The 21561-nt window shown below is 39.9% G+C and overlaps 1 protein-coding gene across 1 annotated transcript; it reads left to right on the top strand.

Annotated features, from left to right (window-relative positions):
* The first annotated feature begins 4297 nt into the window (after window positions 1–4297).
* Window positions 4298–6082, top strand: LOC147632346 (phospholipase A1-II 4-like). Its single transcript, XM_086807167.1, has one exon. The coding sequence runs from the start codon at window positions 4471–4473 to the stop codon at window positions 5890–5892; it is 1422 nt and encodes a 473-aa protein (XP_086663293.1). The 5' UTR covers window positions 4298–4470; the 3' UTR covers window positions 5893–6082.
* The last annotated feature ends 15479 nt before the right edge of the window (window positions 6083–21561 follow it).

Raw genomic sequence — 21561 nt, 5'->3', positions numbered from 1 at the left:
AGGTTTGAAAAATACTTGTAAAGTTTAGAGTTGAAGGTTTAGAAATTCCAAAATTTTGGGTAGTTTTAGTTCTAAATACCTTCAAATTATCATAAATTTGTCAAAAATATCTCCAACACACACGTGCGCGCGTGCACACACACACACACACACACACACACAAAGTTTGGTGACTAATCTACTATTTTTATTACAACTCAGATATGTTGGTTACAACACACACACACCCACCATCCCGGCAAGTTATAAGAGCATCTGGCAACTAATCTAATATTTTTATTACAGCTTAGATATGTTGGTTAGAACACACACCCACCATCCGACAAGTTACAAGAACATCTCCATTTTAGCCAGTGTGAGTTGAACCCACAACCTTGGGGAGGAACACAATCTATGAACTATTAATGTGTTGACAAAAATACCTTCAATATTGAGAGAGAGAGGTTTTAAAATTTGGAGAAATTTTGTTGCACTCTGTAAATTTCCACCTTCTCCAATCCTAATACTTGAGTCCGTCTTGCACCTCACTTTTCAGAATTTATCCTTAAAAAAAAAAACTTTGTTGCCACCAATGTTGTGCGTTGATGTGTCCAGGAGAACTTGCCTTTATAGCTCCGTCCAAAGCACACCACCGTGAGGAGGAAACTGTCACTAGCACTACAACCCAACAGAAACAACAATGGAGGGTACCAACACCCCCAGTTGACGTCCTTAGATCCTTAGCTGATGTAGTTGAGTACTTTAACACCCTCCCAGCCTCCCCATTCAGTCCAACTACCTACTCAAATTGTCCTCTTAGGTTAACTCTCATCTCCAATATTTCTAATCTTCCAACTAAGAGCCTCTCCTGACCCGAACTGACTCCCAGTTGACCAAGAGAGCTTCCAGCTCTACCATAGACGTAGCTATAAACTGTTTCTGAAGTCCTCTTCCTATTCCCAGTCAGAGATCCGTCCTCCAGGCTTCCAGAGTGTCCTCTACAGTCAGCTAGCCTCAAAAGCAGAACCCCTCAAAACCAAGCAGCTACCCTTAGTTGACCAACAGCAGCAGCAGCAGTTGACAACAATCTCTCTCAACTGCCATAGACAAGTCAAATACTAACTGTCTACCTGCTTCTGAATTTTGATGGCTTACCCTAGCCCAAAATGGGTCCTCCACTATTCTCTATAATCGTTTGGCACATCAACAGACCTTATAAATAATCACAATCCCTAGACCTTCTTGGATTGCATGCTGACCCACTTCCGACCTTTCTTTGAACTTCCACGTGTTGAGTTCTGCCCCGCCTCCGAAGTGACTGTCCCCAACCCAAACTAACTAAATTGATCCAACGGATACATGTATCCCCTCCTCTACGACAACTATAGCACCTCTAGAGTCTCTACAAAGTCTTCTGAATGCTAATAGTCATCCTTCGACCACAAATATACAACCGTCAGTAGAGCATCTGAGCCTCAGAACCACTTCCCCTCAACTCTAACAACTAGTGTGATGAATGCGTAGATATCCGTGCAAGAATCCTGTATTTCCTAAGGTTCCTAACTGTACCTAAATTTTTATCTTCCCTCTTGGGGTTGGGGTGAGCATCTGAGAATATCCCCTTGGCCACAAAAAATCCTATCAACGTTATGGGGAAGGCTAGCCGGTGTGAAAGAAATAGACTTTGCTAGTGTTCACGAAAATAAATTTTTACAACCAATACAAAGACCTTTGGTTTTAACTATGCTAAGGTTTTTCAATTAAATGAATATTCAAAACCTTTTTTTTTCAAAATTTCACACTTAATTTTTTTTCACTTGAGTATCAACCATTTTTAAAACTTATTTTCAACAAATATCTAACATTCACTTTGCATTTCAAAAAGTCAACATTCAAAAACTTTTATGAATATATTCATACATCTTCTATTTGAAAAGGTAGAGACATGAAACATTGTCGTCTATGAACAAATATAAACAACCAAAGAGTCTTCTATTAATATCAAAACTTCTCACTCTCATACAAAGGCATTTGGAATCAAAAGCCAACTAACAAGTGTCATTCTTTAATGTAAGGCTTGTTAGAGTGCTTAAACTACTATGGATAAGCAAAAAATACTTTCTTGCATGATAGCTTTTGATAGGCAAAGTAAAGTAGCGATCTTCATAGGATATGCTAGAAAGCATAGATACTATGGATAATAAATTTTGGGAAGATTAAAATAAAGGATTGATACTATGCGGAACATATTGTAAACTCCATAAAGATTAAAAAAATTAATGCATTATATTATAGGTTAGTATAAGATTATAAGATCATTTTACATTACCGTGTTCAATAATCGATGGTAAAAAAGGATTTGATTTTCCTCCAAACTTCATGGTCAAAAAATCGATATCTTGCATAAGAAAAAAGTAAGAATATACAAATATCGTCAAAAAAACCCAATGTTAATCTTGCACCAATAATACTTAATAGTGTTGTTGTGTAGTTCCATAGATATGCCTTGATGTTTTAGAAGCATTCTTCCATGCCTCTATAGCTTCAACAACATCAAAATCTTCCACATTTGGACCTTCAATCGATATATGCAACAATGATTCCAAACTCCTTGTCTCAAGTTTGTTTCTTAAATGGGTTTTGATATTATTTTATGTAGAAAAACCCCTTTCACAAATCATCGTACTAGAGCATTGGATCATGGCAATTTGGCTCAAACACAATAAGTTTGGATATTTTTCCTTAAGAAAAGTATTCCAACTTACGTGTGTCCAAGTTTCAAGGTTTACACACATTTCTCCACACTGACTGTCTCTTTTGGCCGTGCATAAAGTTCAACCAAGACATTCATTTCATAATGTATGCTTTCAAATGCTTCCCACTCAGGAATGATAGACATAAAATCTTCAAGTTGGCCAAAATCGCATTGTCCACAAATCGTTTCTTTAAGGAATCCATTAGCAATGTGTAATACTCTTTTTGAAACCCTATTGCAATTGCAAGGCCAGAACCTATGGCACACCTCTCAATTTTAACTCTCTTGAAATGATTACCTTTGATGGATGATCTAAGTGCCGCAAGAAGTTGACCATTCTTTGATCCATATTCGAGGATCAAAGAAAAACCCTTGTTAATTTTATGAGTATAATCACTGTGCTTTGTTGCATCTCCTGCACATAAATGGGTTCGATGTGCCACAAAAGGGATAAACGTGAGGTATGGACTTGATTTCTTTAAAAGTGTTGCAAGGGCATTACCTTTACCAACCATGACGGATGCCCCATCCGACCTAAAGCTGACAAGTTTTGACATATCTATTTCATGTAGTTTGAAGAAAGTATCCAACAAAGCATACAATACTTTGGCTATTTTATCTTCAACCTCCAACAAACAAAGAAAAGATGCATGTGTGGTTCATGACAATACATATAGCTACTATAAACTACCAAGTGCTTTGCATTTGAAATATCCGTAGACTCATCCACATAGATGCCTTTGCTTTAGCCTACAAATTGTTCCCTTTTTTATGGAATCTACCATAAAACCAGTAAAAACTGCAGTAGCCTTATCATTGTTGTAAAGTTGCTTTGGCACACTAGGAGCCCCACAACATAAAAGCAATTCTAACAAGTATGGGTGCTTCAAAAAAGCAATGTCATGCTTTGAGAAGAAATATGCAACTTGAAAAACACATGCAATCATTCCTTATTTGTTTATTTTATACCTTCTTCTTCTAAGGCATTTTGAGCATGTCCTTGAGCATATGCAACAAGCTTATGTGTTCTAGAATCAACATGTTGTTTAATGGTGCCCAGTTGTACATATGATTGAACCACTAGTCAAAACACTCTTCCAATTTGCCTATCAAAATAAGCCTACTAAAAAATAACCCCCATATGCATCCATCCAACTTCTCCTTGCTTTTTCGGATTCTAGTTCCCTCTTCTACACTCACATTTTCAAGAATCCCTTCAATCTCTTCTTCTTCTCCTTCGTTAGTATCAACACTAGTGACACTTTTTCTATGTTTGCATGAAAGCTTAGGCCTAGGTTTTTGTAAAAAAAGCATTAAGGAGTGTTTTCTATTTGCCATCGATGATTCATCACCAATATTCAAGTTTCAAAAATGTGACATAAAGCTTGCTAAAGCATTAGAAGTATGCAAAAAAGAAAAAAAAAACATGCCGTGATTGTTAAGATAAAACAGTCTTAAACAAGATTGGATCCCCTAAAAATTGTTGACAAAGCCAACCCACTAGTGGCACGGGCTGTGGGCTATAACCAAGTCTTGGAGCTAACATGGGGGGCCCTTTACGACACATGCACCTCGCAAATACGTGATGACTAGAGGTGCCACGCTACTCAAGAAAAAGTCAGAGAATGCTGTTCGCATATTCCGCTCCGGGGCGGCTTATGACGCTGTGCAGTGTGAACTGTGCCAGCGGTGGCGCTTATGAAGCTGTGAACTGTGCCTAGAAGAGGAAAGAGAAGATGGATGGTCGGTTCTCCTCTGCTGCGGGAGAGCTTCCTTCTCTGGCACAGCGATGGAGGGAGATTCAAGGCTTGCACAATTGGAAGGGCTTGCTTCAGCCTTTGGACCTGGAGCTCCGGCGGAACATCATCAGGTACGGTGAATTCAACCAAGCCATCTACGACGCTTTCGACTCGGAGACGCACTCCAAGTACGTAGGCAGCTCCAAGTACAGGAAGGAGGAGTTATTCGAGAAGGTGAAGCTGCAGACGGAGCAGCGGGACTGGGGCTACGAGGTGAGCAGATACCTCTACGCCACAGCCACTTCGCACATTCTGGGGCGCTTCTTCCTCAGCTCGCGTTCCAAAGAGGCGTGGAGCAGAGAGTCGAATTGGATAGGGTATGTGGCTGTGGCTACAGACAAGGGCAAAGAGTGGCTGGGGAGGAGGGATATTGTGGTGGTGTGGAGGGGGACGCTTCGCCTGTTTGAGTGGATCGACGACTTCCACGCGCAGAAAAGCGATGCTACAAAATTCTTGCCGCCCGAGGAAGACGATAATGAGGTGCACTGGTACGATGGCCTTCAGAAGATGACGGGCCAACAGCGAGAGCTCTTCGATTTCGACAAGACGGACGTGGCGAATCTACTGCCCCCGGAGGAGGAAAGGGAGGCCGAGCACCACTGGTACGACCGGCTGCTAAGAAGGGGGGAACCCACGCCGCAGATTGAGAAAGGCTGGCTCATGGTCTACACTTCCTCTGATCCCAAGTCTCCTTACACGCAGGACAGTGCGAGACACCAGGTGCTCAACGAGCTCAAGTACCTGCTGAAGAAGTACGAAGACGAGGACGTGAGCATAACCGTGATCGGCCACAGCCTCGGGGCGTCAGTGGCGGTGCTGAACGCATACGACATAGCGGAGAACGGGCTGAACTTGAGGGGCGGAGGCCGGGAGCCAGTGCTGGTGACGGCGGTGGTGTTCGGGTGCCCGCTGGTGGGCGATGCGGCTTTCAAGAAGAGGTGCCGCGAGCTGGAGGGGCTGAGGATCTTGCGCGTGAAGAACAAGAAGGACCTGATAGCACTGTATCCGCCCACCCTCATGGGCTATCGGGAGGTGGGCGAGGAGCTCCTGGTGGATCACAGGAAGTCGCCCTACCTCAAGGAGTCGAGGACCATCGGGGACTGGCACAATCTGGAGGCGCATCTGCACCTGGTGGCCGGCACTCGGGGGCTTGACCTCCCCTTCGAGTTTGCCGTGGAGCGAGATCCCGCCCTTGTGAACAAGTCTTGCGACTTCCTTAAGGAGGAGCTATACATCCCTGCCTCTTGGTGGCAGGACAAATACAAGGGCCTCCTCCAAGACGCCCAAACTGGTCTCTGGCGCCTTCCTGACCGCCAGCCTCGTCATGTTCCCCAACCAGAGTCGATGCGGCAGCTCTAGCTGCTAGTAGCTGTAAACTTAGGCTCTAACTGCTAAAATAATGTTGCTTTGTTCGCCACAATGCGCACAAACAATCGTACTAGCATTTCCAAAGCAGACATACTGTGCTTGTTAAGATAGGAGTTATCAGTTCAGTCTCTGCCCTTGCAGCTTTGCATAGTGTGAAGTATATGACCAAAAATTTCACAAACTTCTTGTTGGTGGTGGACGGTGTGTCCTTGATGTTTTTGCAGATTTTCTCATAAGATTCCTTTTCAAGAGCGTCTTATTAAACATCTTTCTTTCTGATTCTCTTCCGCAGAACTTAAAGCATGGCTGCACAAACATCGGCAGGGATTGCATGTGATTTTTGTAAATAGTCTCCACCTTCATTCGCATTGTCTGCGAAGGGACCTTGATTCCCGTTTTCTGCGAAGGGCTCGAGAGCTAAGTGTCGAGTGCTTGTTGACCCGCGCTAACGTCAGCACCCGGTTAGTTCTTCGGTCGAAAACGTGGAATTGAAGAAATGCATTTTCTGTGCTTTCAGTCTCGACGTTTGTTGACTGTATTGTATTGTATTGTATTGGTTGATTCGTTGCCCACGTGGGTGGTTAGAATTTGGTGCCAGAAATATAACTTTTTTTCTAACCAGTGACAAAAAAGAACAACCTTAAGCCCAACCAATTTTTATTTTAAAAATACAAAAATTAATGGGTTTTATAACTAAAGCCTCAAAATTTTGAATCTTTAAATTCAAGGCTCATGAAAATTACAACCAGTTTTTTCAATTTGAGCCCTGAAAATTACATGGAAGGACGGTTTTTTTTTGAGACACTGTTGAGCACTATATGGGTCCTCATTGCTTAGCACTACATGGCACAGGGTCTTTAAGACCCTTGTCAGATAGTATCAATTGAGAGCATGAGTGGTCCATTGCCATTTTCTCTATGTTGGATTGAAAAATAATCTTGGAAAAAAAAGGAAACTAGAGACGACAGTCTATCACTATTTAACGGTGTGGTTGGCCACCATAATTTTCCAGTGTATCAAGTAAACTAGGGTGTGAGGGTAAATTGAGGAAAGTAAACTAGAGAGACGGTAAACCCATGAAGTAGACTATGGAGGAGAGAGTCTAGGCAAAACCACTTAGGGGAAAAAACTAGGGAGGTGAGGGTAAACCAAGGAAAACTAGGAAAGGAAACTAGGGGCTTGGAATGTAAACTAGAATGTGTTAAAAATAAAGGATTGGTTAGAGCTTAGCTCTCTAAACTAGAGGTCTTGGGCTTGATTCCAAGCTCCACCTACTATAAGTATATCTTTTGGTTTTCGAGATGTGGGACTCCAACAAAAATTTTGGGCCCAATTTTTTTTTTCTAGTTTTGCTTTTCAATATGGTGCACTAAAAATGGTGGCAAGTTGCATGTGATCTCATAGTTGTTGATCCCATCTAATTGGGGTCTTAAAGATCCCATGCCATATAGTGTGGAGGAAATTTGTAATTATTGATCTCCTTTTTATGTAGTTTATTCAAAATATAAAAAGAGACTTGTTTTTTTTTTTAAAGTGGAGGGTTCAATTCATCAACACAATGGACATGCTAAAGATTGATATTAGTTGCTCTAGTATGATAACACTGAGGGCTCGATATTTATCAGGACATCCATCCATCTAGTCAAAGAGCATGTTTGAGATGTGTTAATCACTCCGGTGGTTAACATAGTTTCATCCACTGTCTGACCTACCATAAATTGCTTTGCCATCTTATTCGTGCGTGTAGGCACTTATTTGTTTGTAAGATAGCATTGGAATTTATAAAGCAGCCTTACCATGAACTTAATATCAAATAAGAAAAGCCTACAGACTTACTGTACATACTTGCTTAAGACTAATGATGATAATAGAGGCCGGACCATTTTTAAGTTTGGTCGGCCTAGTGTAAAAACTACTCATTTTTAAGTTTGGTCGGCCTAGTGTAAAAACTACTCATTTGTATACAAGTGATTTTTGACAATAAGCAATACACAATGATTCCCTTACAATAGTGTAAGTCAATTTTATGTGAAACCATGCATGGTGCTTCTTTGGTAAAAGAGAATGCATGTAGGCAGTTCAGACACACTAAAGTAAGAGATGTTGGGCAGTGAATACAATAGTCGATTTTTGGTGACTTGTGCAGGCAATTTTGGTGCTATTTGCTGCAAAGCAAACATCTGGCATTGTTGTTAACATAGGGTTTCAACTCACGTCTGTTGTCCCAAGTAAGAAGCTTACACAATGCTTGCTGTAATTTTGAGACATGTGGGATTATGCCCGTGTTCTTGTGTGTAAATATATTCAGATTCCAAGCATCAGTTGTTTGACACTTGAATCTTCGTGTGTTGAGAGGCAATGTGCTAAATTTCCTGCTTTGACACAAAGTGCTATACATATATATCGGTGTATTCCTCTTCTTGATGCACCATTATAATTTTTTCCTGTTTTTTATGATACCATGGCATTCAACATTGAGTTCCAGACCAACATCTAGCAGCTTTTTTTACTGTTTTTGCTGTTTTTTCAACATTTAGAGTGGTTATGTTACCCAAATTTAGCATTCTACTATGCCTTTTTAATCTGGCCTACTGATCGTGACATAGATCATACTCTCCACAATCTTCTTGTACATAGTGGGATCCTCCAACACATAACCTGCATCCACACTAAGCTTGCCATTTTGATCTAATGGCACTGAGATTGGCTTACAATCAGCCATCCCATACTTGGACAACATGTCCAATGCATACTGTCTTTGTAACAGCCAAATACTCTCAGGTGTGCAAATGACCTCAATTCCCCAAAAATAGCGATCTCCAAATCCTTCATCTCAAACTTCCTTTTGAGAAGAATTTTCACATGCTCAATCTCTTCCCAGTTGTCACCCCCAACAATAAGATCATCTACATATATAGTGATAATCACAATACCCTTATCACTCTTGCGCACATACAAAGAGTGATCTGCATTTGCCATATGAAAACCAATAGTGACAAGATACTCAATAATCTTGTCATGCCATGCTCATGGAGCTTTCTTCAGCCCATACAAGGCCTTACGAAGCTTACATACATACTCTGGGTGACCTGTATCCTCAAAACCTGGTGGCTGATCCATATACACCTCTTCTTGCAAGTCACCATGCAAGAATACATTTTTGACATCCATCTGATGTAAAAACTAGCCTTTAGCTATAGCCACCGTAATCACAACTCTCACAGTTGCCATCTTTGCAACTGGGGCAAATGTCTCCTCATAATCAATACCATGTGTCTGCGCATATCGTTTGGCTACCAATCTAGCCTTGTACCTGCTTATGCTACCATCACTGTTATGTTTCACCTTATACACCCACTTATAGCCAATAGATTTCTTGCCTTCAGGAAATGGTGTTGGATATGATAATTCAACTATGAAGTTTGATCAAAACATACTCAAGGTGGATCAAAGATTGTACAAAACATCATGAACATGAGGGACAAAAAACTGGTATATGCAGAAAATTGTATTGAGATTAACACAAGAAGACTCTAATTATGATTAGACATGAACCAAACTTACATAATCACTTGATCACGACTTGTACCTTATTTAGAGACTCCTCTACCCTATTTTTAGTTGCATGAGTTGCATGAACCATATGCACCAACCATCTGTAGGCTTTACACCAACCACTGACCACTAGCCTAACCACCACACATTAAATTGGACTAAGGAGTTGGGATTACATTTATCCAAAAACCCCCCCTTAAGACCAACTTCTTACAAGAACATGAACAAGTCTAACATACCTCCTTGACACAATGAGTAAGAGTCCCCCCTCAACAACATAGGGTGGTGTACTCTCCTCTACAACTCGTCAAGTTGGAACAACATAAGTCTTGACTCAACCACATACATGACATAATTTAAAAAGCATAATCATCATCTACATCTTTTATACTAAGACTAGAACAAAGATTTGTTTCTTCTTGTTGGTTGACTTCTTCAACCACATGTGCCTTTGCTAGCTTTTGATATTTTTGGTAGCACTTTGAGGATGGATGATTCGTCTTTCCACAATACTCACAAGGATGTTTGGAGAAACAATCCTTAGTAAGATGATTTGTACGACCACAAATAGTACACTTCTTCTTTGCGATGTCGAAGTAATAGCATATGCATAAGGATCTATCACATCCTTTGTAATCTTCTTATCTTCTTCCTGCAAAGAATTTATGATACTTTCCAAGGAAGGGACTGGCTCCTTCTCTTTAAGTACCGTCACAATTTGCCTAAAGTTTGAAGGTAAACTTTTAAGCAATATAGCAATAGCATCTTCTTCAGGAACAAGAGACTTAACATAAATCAATTGTGTCATTAAGCTCTTCAACCTGTTAATCACAGCTGTTAAATTTTCATTACTCTCCATGGTTAGATCAAAGAGTTGCATCTTCAAACTGATCTTGGAATGCTTTGCCTTTGCACCAAAAGTACGTTCTAGTAATTCCCAAGCTTCTATAGCTGACTCAACATTATCAATATAATAAATAAAATCATCTTCTAAAGCAGTAATGATAATACCAAGTGCTTGCTCATATTTTGCTTGAAGTGGAGCCATTGTAGCTCTTGTAACTGCAGCAAAAATACCTGCTTCATCTTCAGTAAGTGGCTTGACCGTACTCCACAGATTTTTCTTCATGAGGTAGCCCTTCACCTTGATTTGCCAGGTATAAAACCCAGTTCCGTTGAATTTGTCGGGGAATTTGGAGCTCGTGAGGAGATATAGAGCTCATCTAGTGAGGCGGTGGACACTGATGACCTGCCTGGGGGATAGGCCCCACACTTACACCACTAGCATGGTTGGTGAGATCATGGGTGATATGCGGCCAGTGGGATGACAGGTTGTGTGACAGCCATTCTAGAGACTGGCATAGTTATAGCACCAGCTCATTTAGTTGGGTTCACACTATAGAGAACCATAGTATGTATTTGGTTGAGTACCTTTTCATATGTGTATACTCTTATGTGGTTGGTTGAGTACCTTTTCATATGTGTATACTCTTATCTTTGTTTATGGTGTGTTGAGTGTTGAGTGAAGGAGAAGAAGATTTTCAGCCTCTCACCTTGTGTGTTTTCTTTTAGGGTTTTGTGAGTGTGTGTGTGCTTGCAAGAGCTCAAGCTCTCTTCTCCCCTGCATCTTTTCACTCCCTCTCGATTTCTCTATGAAAAATATTTACTAATGAAAATTTACCTTATTAAGTATCTTTTATTTCTGGACCCACTAGAGGTTAATAGCAATAAATATTGAATGAAAAGCACCATATTGCATGAACTCGATTCTTGGTCTTTATGAAGATGTAAAACTATAAGTATTTGTTTCAAGGTACCTCTCTGTGCAATAATGAAAACCCCAAAGCAAGTGTATCCCCTTCTATATGGCATCTTTATATCTCTTTGTATGACTTAAATGTTTTCTCATTTTTTAATTTAGAATGTACAGCTTTGCAAAGCATATGGTCACAATAATAGAGCATATGGTGTCAGCAAAGAACCATACTTAATATTCATATTTAGCCTTGAAGGTTGAAATGTTCTCCTCATTAGGACATGAGAGCAACAATATGTCATCAACATATAAAAGGATGACCAAAAAATAATGTTCACTCCTCTTTACATAGACTAGACTCTTGCCTTTTCTCAACGAGACCTTAAGGTTGAGATACATAAAATTCCTCACCATTTAAAAAGGCAATCTTGATCTCCAAAATTGATGTACCTTCTAACCATGATGATGCACTGCAAATGAAATAATATACTTAATCGTAGTCATATGAGACATGGGTGCAAAAGTCTCATCATAACATATGTCCTTCTCCTAAGCATAATCTTTTATCACAAGCCTTGCCTTGTAGCAATCTCAACACTACCATCAACTTGACACTTAAGCTTATAAACTAACTTCGTACCAATGGCTTTTTTACCAAGTGTCATTTTTAAGGATTGAGTCATACTCATCATGCATGGCCTGCATCCACTGATCATTTTCCTGTGCTTCCTCAAAGGAAATAGGTTCCTCTTCATTGCATATACTAGCAATGAGAGAATGATTCACAAAAGAATAACATGCATGATGAGAACCTACATGTGTCTTGCTAGGTAAAGGTGTAGCTAATTTGCTATCCCACAATGTCCATGCTAGCCATTTTGGCATACTCTTGGATGCTTGTAAGGCTACCCTTTCCTCATCTACTGCATCGTCCCATAATTACCTTATTAATAGGCTGATCTATGGGCTAAAATTCAAGCTGATTTTTAGCCAATATGGGTTGACTTTGTAGTACCTTTTTAAGCATTTATTTGATCCATATATGGTTGTCTGACATTGTACAAAGGTAGGAGAGAATTAAAGGTAATGAGATCATGATTCACAAAAGAATAACATGCATGATGAGAACCTACACGTGTCCTGCTAGGTAAAGGTGTAGCTAATTTACTATCCCACAATGTCCACACTAACCATTTTGACATACTCTTAGATGCCCATATGGCTACCCTTTCCACATCCACTACATCATCCACAATTACCTTATCAATAGGTTGATATGTGGGTTAAATTTCAAGCTGATTTTCAGTTTGTATGGGTTGATTTTGCAGTACCTTTTTGAACATTCATTTGCTCCACATATGGCTACCCACAGCATTGTACAAAGGTAGGAGAGCATTAAAGATGTCTTGAGAGCATAAATTTTATTTTTTTTTAAATAAAATCACGGACTTAGTTGAGTTCTCAACAAAGACAACATTTGTACTCACAAAAATCTTCTTTTTGGTCGGATGGTAGAGTCTATACCTTTTTCTTTCTCAGTTGTATCCCACAAAAATACATTTTACTACCTTATCATCGAGCTTATTGCATTCTTGTTCAAGCACAAGAGCATAAGCAAGACATCTAAAAACATGAAAATGTGCCATAGAGGTATTCATACCATTCTAATCTTCATACAAGGTAATTGTCTGCAAGGCCTTGGTGGGGCATTTGTGTAACACATAAGTGGCACACATAACTATCTCTAACCAAAAAACATGAGATAAATCCTATCCTTTAACCATGCATCGTGCCATGTCCATGAGAGGTATTTTCTTCCTCTTTGACACACCATTTTGCTGAGGTGTACAAGGTATATGTTTTATGCCTCTTTTAGCTATACATACATGAAACTCCGTTGACATCTATATGAAGGGTGCTAACTTTGCATACATTCACATTTTTAACCATAGAAACAAAGAGTCTAAAGCATATAAAAACCTTTGACTTTGCCTTCAATGGATATACCCAGGTGTGCCTGGAATAGTCATCAATAAAAGTCACAAAGTAGAGCTACCCCCCAATTGATGGTGGTGTTCTCATGGGACCACATACATCACTATGTATAAGGTGTAATTTTTGGACACCCCTAACTAATCCATCTTTTCAGAATGATGCCCATTGCATGATGCCCATTGCTTCTTGCCCAAATTTCACCCCTCACATACATGTTTGGCAGGGACCTCAAGCTTTGGCAACTCTGATGCCATATCTTACCTTTTAAGGTGCTTTACCTTTTTGATTGGCTAGTTTGAACAACTGGATGCTTGCATAAACATTATAGCATGCGAATGAGCCTCGAAACACACCTAAAATGCTCCAAAGCAAGTAAAAATGTTATTAACACAGTTAATAGAACAATATATGCTATACCTTCTCCACCTAAGAGGATAACTCCATCTTAGACAATAAAAAGAGAGAAACTCTAGGGGGAGATGACAAGGGGGTGAGAGCAAAGAGAACTTGCTCTGATACCAATTGTTAGAGTTAGTAGAGATCAATGCAGAAACACACGCATAGAAGCAACAAGAAAGGGGGATAGATGGAAGCACAACACTCAAAGTAGATTGATGAGAATAAGTGAAGTACAAGTGACGTGACCTGATAAGGTCACTTATACACACTCATAAGAGTGCATATATGCTCGAGGAAAAAACCTTCTAAAGAGGGATAGCCTACATCCACACATCACTACCATATAAACGGCTACAATTTGATCTTATTAGAGAAAACTCCAATCACATATCGAAAAAAAAGGAGAAAATCTGTACTCATTTGAGATGACTCCCTCTTGCAGCATGGTGTGAAATAGTTTTGATGAGATAATAGGCTCCTATGATCTTTATTCACATGGGCTAATCCCATGAGTGCCATGATCAAGCTCTGGTAGCTTATACAAGGAAGTGTTTGAAGTGAAAGAAAACATGGAGGACCTAAGAAGCTTTCCTTGCCATTGATAAGCTTGTAATAATAAAAATTTTCTTTTGTTGTGGTTTCTTTATTATAATGTATGATATTCATGTGGCGTTTATCAATGTGGGACAAGATATTTAGTATGCCAATAATACTCACTGGATAGGTTTGATTTTTTTGCGAGCTTTATTTGGCGAGCTTTTTGGAGATAAGATAGTTTTATGCGAGCTTGTAAGAAAAATGATACATTTTGGTGAGCTTTTATATAGTAAGTATTTATGAAAGAGAAATAAATACATTCACATACATACATACATATATACATGTATATTCTCAAACACACCTACCTACCTACCTACCTACCTACCTACATATATACATACATATATACACACATTTGTACAATACATACATACATGCATGCATGCATACTCCCAAACATATACATGAATGCATACATACATACCTACATACCTACCTACCTACCTTCCTACATATAAACACACATTTTATGTCAAAGAAACTTAAATACAGGCATAAACATACCTATCTATGTACCTTTCTTCCAATATTTATTTCAACACAAGTAAAAACAAGTATACCCGGCTCATATTTTCTTACAAAAAGATTGAGTTCACATTTCCTTACAACAAGAAGATATATGGTTGGTACAACTCCTTTACCATAGTGTCGCAAGCTACCTACAATAAGACTTTAGAGTACGTGACAGTATACTCCATCCCAAAGCAAGACAAAAATATTGGTTCAAATTTTCTTACAAAAAGATTGACTTCACATTTCCTTAGCTTAAGTAGGCACAAACAGGAGAGGCTTGATTAAAGCTTAAGTAGGCACAAACATGAGAGGCTTGATTAAAGCTTAAGTATAGGCACAAACATCCTTGCTTCGAGGACGTGATAGTATATTGCCCACTTCCTCTGGTGATAGTGTCGGTTGATGCATTACCATATCCTCATTCTTATGTAATCCCAAAACTCGCAAGAAGACAAAATAGATATGCTTACATGCAACGTAAGACTTTCCTCTAGATTCTCTTTGCATGAAATCAGGACATGTACACCAAGGTTGTACCTTGATGTGTATAAAATAGTCCTCTCCACTCTCACATGCCAAATGAAAAATAGAGTAGGGGGACGGCTGCATCGCACTCTCATTAAGGACTGTCGCTATCATGGCCTCGGCACTACCAATCCTCTTTTCTGCTTCTTTGGAAATCCAATGCCTCCACTTGGTTGATCTCTTTGTATTCTGTGTAGCAACATGTGGCCTCTTGTCACTTTCTTTGTTGCCCGCTGCTTGTGTGGATGCTTCTCCCACCCCTGACACAAAAGGTTCTTCATGAGTAACATCTAACTTGAACCCTGCCTTTACTAATTTCTCGGCCTCTTGGCTGGTTATGTTGGTCCCAACACCCACTTTCCACATATCTGGGTATGATGGCTTGTATATTATGTTTGGATCTACATGCCATGTGTGTGAAACATCTGAAGGACAAAACCACATCATTTGAGCCTTTGGCCCTCCCGGACCAGGATGTCGTCGCTCTGAGTAGAAGCTAGGGGCAACAACTCCAATAGAGCTTCCTTGTATGTATGAGTTGCACTTAAGTCTTCCATCAATACCTCCCAAACATTTGACTTTTGAGTTCAATGGGGTTCGTCTAATGGCCCACATTGTGCGTCCACTGGCCTCTTCCTTTACATGCATTTGTCCTCCGCTCATTGTGCCATAATGTTGTTTAGGCTCTTCATGTCCGACATCTTTGTTTCCTCCAGTCATTGGACTTTTTGGCCCTCCCCTTGAAGCGTGACTTGCTACACTGTTTGTTCTAGATCTATCTCCAAAACTTACTCTTCTTGCTATTCCCCGGTTTTGATGATGTCTGCTCTGCACGACATAACCTGGGGACGATGTGAGCATTGGTCTACTTCCGTTGTCCTCACCCTCTTCCGTTGAATAGTCTCCTTATCTCCATGTAGAGGCATTGAATCCTCATACATAGCCTAGTATTAGCTACTGTTTCATGGACCATGCGAGCCAGTTGTGGTGGTGTTGGTCTTAACCTTGCTGCCACCCTATCTAGCAACTTGCTCAAGCTTGGTCCCTCACCTTTGTGCTTCCCCATCTGATATGCATATTGCTTTGCACTTTGTAGTAAAGCGTTTGCCATATCTCAAATGCACACATCATACAAGCTAACCTTTTCCTTGTATCCTTCACCAACAAGCCAACTCCCATGTACACTTTCAGATAAGTTTGTTCGAGGGGTTTGTGCTAAATCCACCGAGCTTAAGACCACCTACACACAAGAGGTTTCATACATGAATTCACAAAATTGACTCCAATGCAAATACATCCATACAACATATCATTTCTCCATAAAATTTCTCACCCTCGACATGAGGTTGCTCCAATGTGCTATTCGTACTTCCCACCAACTCATCCACGTATCCATCACTGATAGTTTTCCCTCATGAACATGTCCATTTCTCCACCACTCACGAATCTCTTTACTTTTTAAGAAAGCTGACTTTTTATTGGTTGCCAATCTCCATTCTTCACACAAGTCAATATGGTGTTGTCGACTTTCTGCCTCCACGCATTGTTTAGCATGCTTCATCAAACTTTGTTTCTAATGGAATAAGCACGTTCGCTCCCTGTCCTCCATAATGTTGTGCGGACCCCCATTGAAAACGATCCTAACTACACACCAATTTGACCCTGCTTCATCAGCCCCATAAACCCATAGAAGTGTGCGGGTGCATAACCGCATTGCTCCATTGTGCTATTCAGCATTTCCCAAAATAGTACTTGGCTTTTTGTATCCTCCTCCTTCATTTCGCATGTGGCAATTGTCAACAGCTCTTGAACACTATAGGATTTTGGAGGGAATTTTTTTCAATCAGCTATCATTCAAGGTAAATGAAAGAAAGGAAAAAATTGAAGTACGTAGTCTCACCTTGGGTCGTAAACATGACAAGCCATTGTTGACCAACCAAAAACTCGATGAGTGTGATAAAAAAAAACCCAGGACTTTGACAAGTCACCTCCACTATCACACCGCATGCGATTCACCAAGTCCACGCCCCTGATGCTGGTCCCCGCAAAGACATCTTAAAGACATAACATTCGTCATCAGGGCCACCTTGTCCTGGGAAACGGCTACCTTGTATAAATGAATAGCAAGATCTTCTCTGTATAAGAAGGATGCTATCAAAGCCCTCTCCTACCGGCATCAATTTTCTTTTCTCCTGGGATACAATGCGTCTAAACCTAAAAAACATAATTTCACAATAAAGAGAGGACCGAATGTAGAAAAATACATCCAAATATAATTAAGTTACAGAATGAATACTCACCTTTGGTTTTCCACAAGAGGACTCAACTCCTCCAAAAAATTACAGAGCTCATGATCCCCAATACTTGTAGGTAGCTCATCATTTTCATTCATCATGGAGGAAAACAGCATATCCTTCACAATATCCATCTGTATTTTTCGAGGACCTGCACTTCTCTGGGCTTTCAACACTTGAGAAACAAACATTTTCACGTGCTCCAACATTGACCTTGAAGTTCCTGGCTGAACTGGATGTTCATACAGCCCAGTGTGGAGCATCATTCTTGTAATAGTTGTGTCACGAGGCATTACGTAATACACAACACATCTACACACTTGCACACAGTGTGCAGTTTTGTGACAAAAGTGACTAACTATTTTAGTTTTCTCATCCTCTGTCAGAAGTCCAACTGCAATCTTTTTTGTCAGATGTCCATGAAAGAAGGTGTTGTTATACCTTTTATTGTTCAAGTAAAAAGGACAGCTGAGCCTATGGCACTCCAAAGTACCAACACAATAGCTAATACGCACGGTACAACGTACAGACATGTTTGATGTTACTGGACGTGTCCATAGGTGACCATCATATTTTTGCTCCATTCCATCCATATTTCCTATTTTGCCATATGTTGGTGGAAACTCTAGGATGGAATCACCATCATAATGTCTTGGCACCTCCTGGACTTAGATGACTCGAGTAACTTTTTCCAACAATGAATGTAGAAGAGAAGGTTGCTCCTTCTTACGAAGAACTGAAAGTATACTCTCTGAAGCACTACATTCATCTTCAGAGATATTGTGCTTTGAACCTTTTGAATTGCTTGTGCCTTCACTTGTTGCAAAACAGTTGCTGAGCCATTCAAGTCACTCTTAGAGGAGGAGCTCGAGATATGAACATGGGTGTTTTGTGTCCCTAATTCTTTCTCCACTGAAGTCTCCAAATGTCAGATATCTTGGGCAATGTCATTAGCACTAGAATCAAGACTATTAGCAGCACAGAGAGGACTACATTGTAGCATATATGTTTTACTTCGAGTAATATCTACGAGGTAGTTTTTATTGCCCTCCATATCATAATGAGCGATGATTTCCTGTAGGCTTCCATTGGTCCTAGTAGCTTTCACTCCAGAAAGGGCGTGTGATGAAGGCAGAAACCCTTGTAGATATCCATGACTGACAAGCGTGGTCTGGTGGAGAAGTATTAAAGTTTGAGATTTTTTGCTGCAGCCATCAAGCTCCCACTCAAAGGTGACAGTGTGCTCCATAGGGAAGGCAATACGAAGATGCAGAAAGGACAGGAGAGATGAAAATGTGAAATGAAAATATAAAAACGAAGGAACAGGTGGAGCAATCACGATTGAGAATGAAGGCGGTTGAAATGATAAAACAAGGTGGAGCAATCACGATTGAGAATGAAGGCGGTTGAAATGATTAAACAAGGTGGAGCAATCACGATTGAGAATGGTCACGATAAAATTTTTTTAATAAAAAATATACAAATATATATGTATCTACAAATATATACATTTATTGGTTCTAAGTATTATTTTTATAAAAGGCTAGTCTCTTTGTAAATACACACACACACACATGTCTATATTTATATATTATATTGTATATATTTTAGGCTAAGAATCTATTAGGATATATGTATTTTAGTGTGTGTGTGTGTGTGTGTATTTACAAAGAGACTAGCCTTTTATCTATTTTAGGATATATAGATATATTAGACTATATATCTATTAGGCTACACACACACACACACACACACACACATTTTTCAATGGTTCAATATGTGTGGCATACTTTTTTAAATCTTTTCTATTATTTATGTTATTGAAATTGTGTGTGTGTGTGTGTGTGTGTGTAATAAAATACATATAGTTTAATACATTTTTAGCCAGATATATGTGTGTGTATGTATGTATCTATCTTTAGGCTATATATATTTTAGGCCACACACACACATATATGGTACACATATTTTAGGGTACATGTATTTCATTTCATTTTTGTATTTTGCTGTGAAGGAAAAGAGGTTAGGGTGTGGATACTCTCAACTCAGCAGGCGAATGCATCTGTGAAAAGAGGTATGTTCTTTTTCATTTCATTTCTCTCTGCTGTTCTTTTTTGTTAAATTTAGAGCCGGCATGCTGGTGGCGGCGGTGGAGAAGATGGCCCGGGTGTTGCTGCCGGAGGTGTTGGAGGTGGGAGGTTGATCATCTCTATCTGTCATTCAGCTCAAACTTTTTGCTACTCATATTTAGGGCAAAAGAGAGAGAGATGGCTCCAAGAAAAGCACGAAAATAATAGGCAAAGACTAAGAAAGGTATATGATGTGAATAGCCAAGATTCTACTGAGATTGTGTTTTAATGTTTTTAGATATGCTTACTTGGGCTTGGTGTGTGTGTCTTACAGACAACAGGGGATACTCACTTAGATCTGGGCGTGTTTGTTTGACTCTTAGCGAGGAAGCTCAATCACGGACACCTGTGTCCTCACACGTATCTCTTGTTAGAGAGGAAACAGAAGCGCAATATTCTCTTGTTCATGAGGAAGAAGCGCTTGTGTTGGAGAAAGAAATGAGCTCACCTCCTCCAACTCACACAGAGATGCCTGAATCTAGTACTAGTCAAGGGGAGACCCATAGAAGGCTTCTTGGAAAATCTATTGAATTGGGATTGCTTGGTGATGTATTCACTAAGTTTTTTGTGCAACGCAATTCCTCTACCCCATTGGTCCCTTTATGCAGGCTGATTCCAAATGAAGCTGTCCATACAGTTTCTAGCCAACTTGAGGTGTTTGTGATTCCTTTGACTGCCATGGCTATGTCGAAGCATCTCCTCCTTTTTTAGTTTCACTTACACGTCCCGGAAGCTCTATGTATTTCGCGGTCACACAAATAGACTTGCAAGAATGGGGACCAAACTGGGTGGTACAACATGATAGATTTGAGGATGAAATCAGAGGAACTGAGTGGGAGGATCTCAATGGTGGTAAGAAGTTTCTTGTTTGGGATGGCAATCATCGTGTGAAGGCATGGATGTCTCGAGTGCGCGAAGGTATGTTCTTTTGAATGCCATAGAGTGATTTTATGCAACATTAAAAGTAATATGTTGTAATATCTTTATTTTGTTTTCTCTAGCTTGGTCTCATAGCCCCTCACGCCATGTCCGGGTCAAATGTCAATTTTTGGTTGTGGACAAGAAGCAAGAAGGAGAATTGCTATTGGCTTTGCGATCTCAAAATGAGTAAGTGATCTCTCTCTACTTAATTACGGACATTGTGAAGTCATTGTTAAGTTCTTGGCTCATTGTGACTCTTTACAACAGATTGGTGTGCACTACTGTTACACCCACATTGTCACATGAGATCTTCATGTTTCAACGATTTGGAATGGCAGACAAATCATCCATATTGGACTACCTTAGTGAAGACGTAAGGAGGTGGGCTTTAATGGAGCTTAGTTTGGAGCGACGAAGTGGAGAGCAATGGTACAATGCTCCAGCTACAATCTTGGCACAGCTTGTGTGGAAGGTAGTGTTTGCATTTCCCATCTTTTATTAATAAACGGATTATCAATGTTTTTTAATCATGTGAGTGATAATGAGTCCTTTTCATTATACGTAGACATCATTTGAAAATGCGGTGAAGCAAGCTATATGATGCATTGATAGACATGCCATGGGGTTGCAGGAATATGAGACAAAATGTGAGAAAGCCAGACGTGGTGTAGAGCAAACATTTCGAGATAGAGCATACAAGATGCTCATAATTGCAAACCCATCCAATGGTGATGCATTCTTTCAACTCGTATATAACTATGATTGGTCTAAGAAGGGATTAACCTAAACTAACCTTAACATCTAATCTCTTATGGCTTTGGTATGATGCTGAAATAGGAAGACAGAATTGCTTCAAATGCTTATGATGACTGGGAGGGCAAAGGACAAGGTAATTTCGGAGATGTTTGGGGATAACAAAAAGACGTTGCTGCATATGAAGAAAGAGTTGTATTGGGAAGAGCTAATAGGGGAG

Source organism: Cibotium barometz, chromosome 13 (genome assembly GCF_041138505.1).
Source record: "Cibotium barometz isolate CiBa-2024 chromosome 13, ASM4113850v1, whole genome shotgun sequence".
Taxonomy (NCBI): domain Eukaryota; kingdom Viridiplantae; phylum Streptophyta; class Polypodiopsida; order Cyatheales; family Cibotiaceae; genus Cibotium; species Cibotium barometz.
Note: the sequence above shows the minus strand (reverse complement) of the source record. Positions and strands in the feature narration are given on the sequence as shown.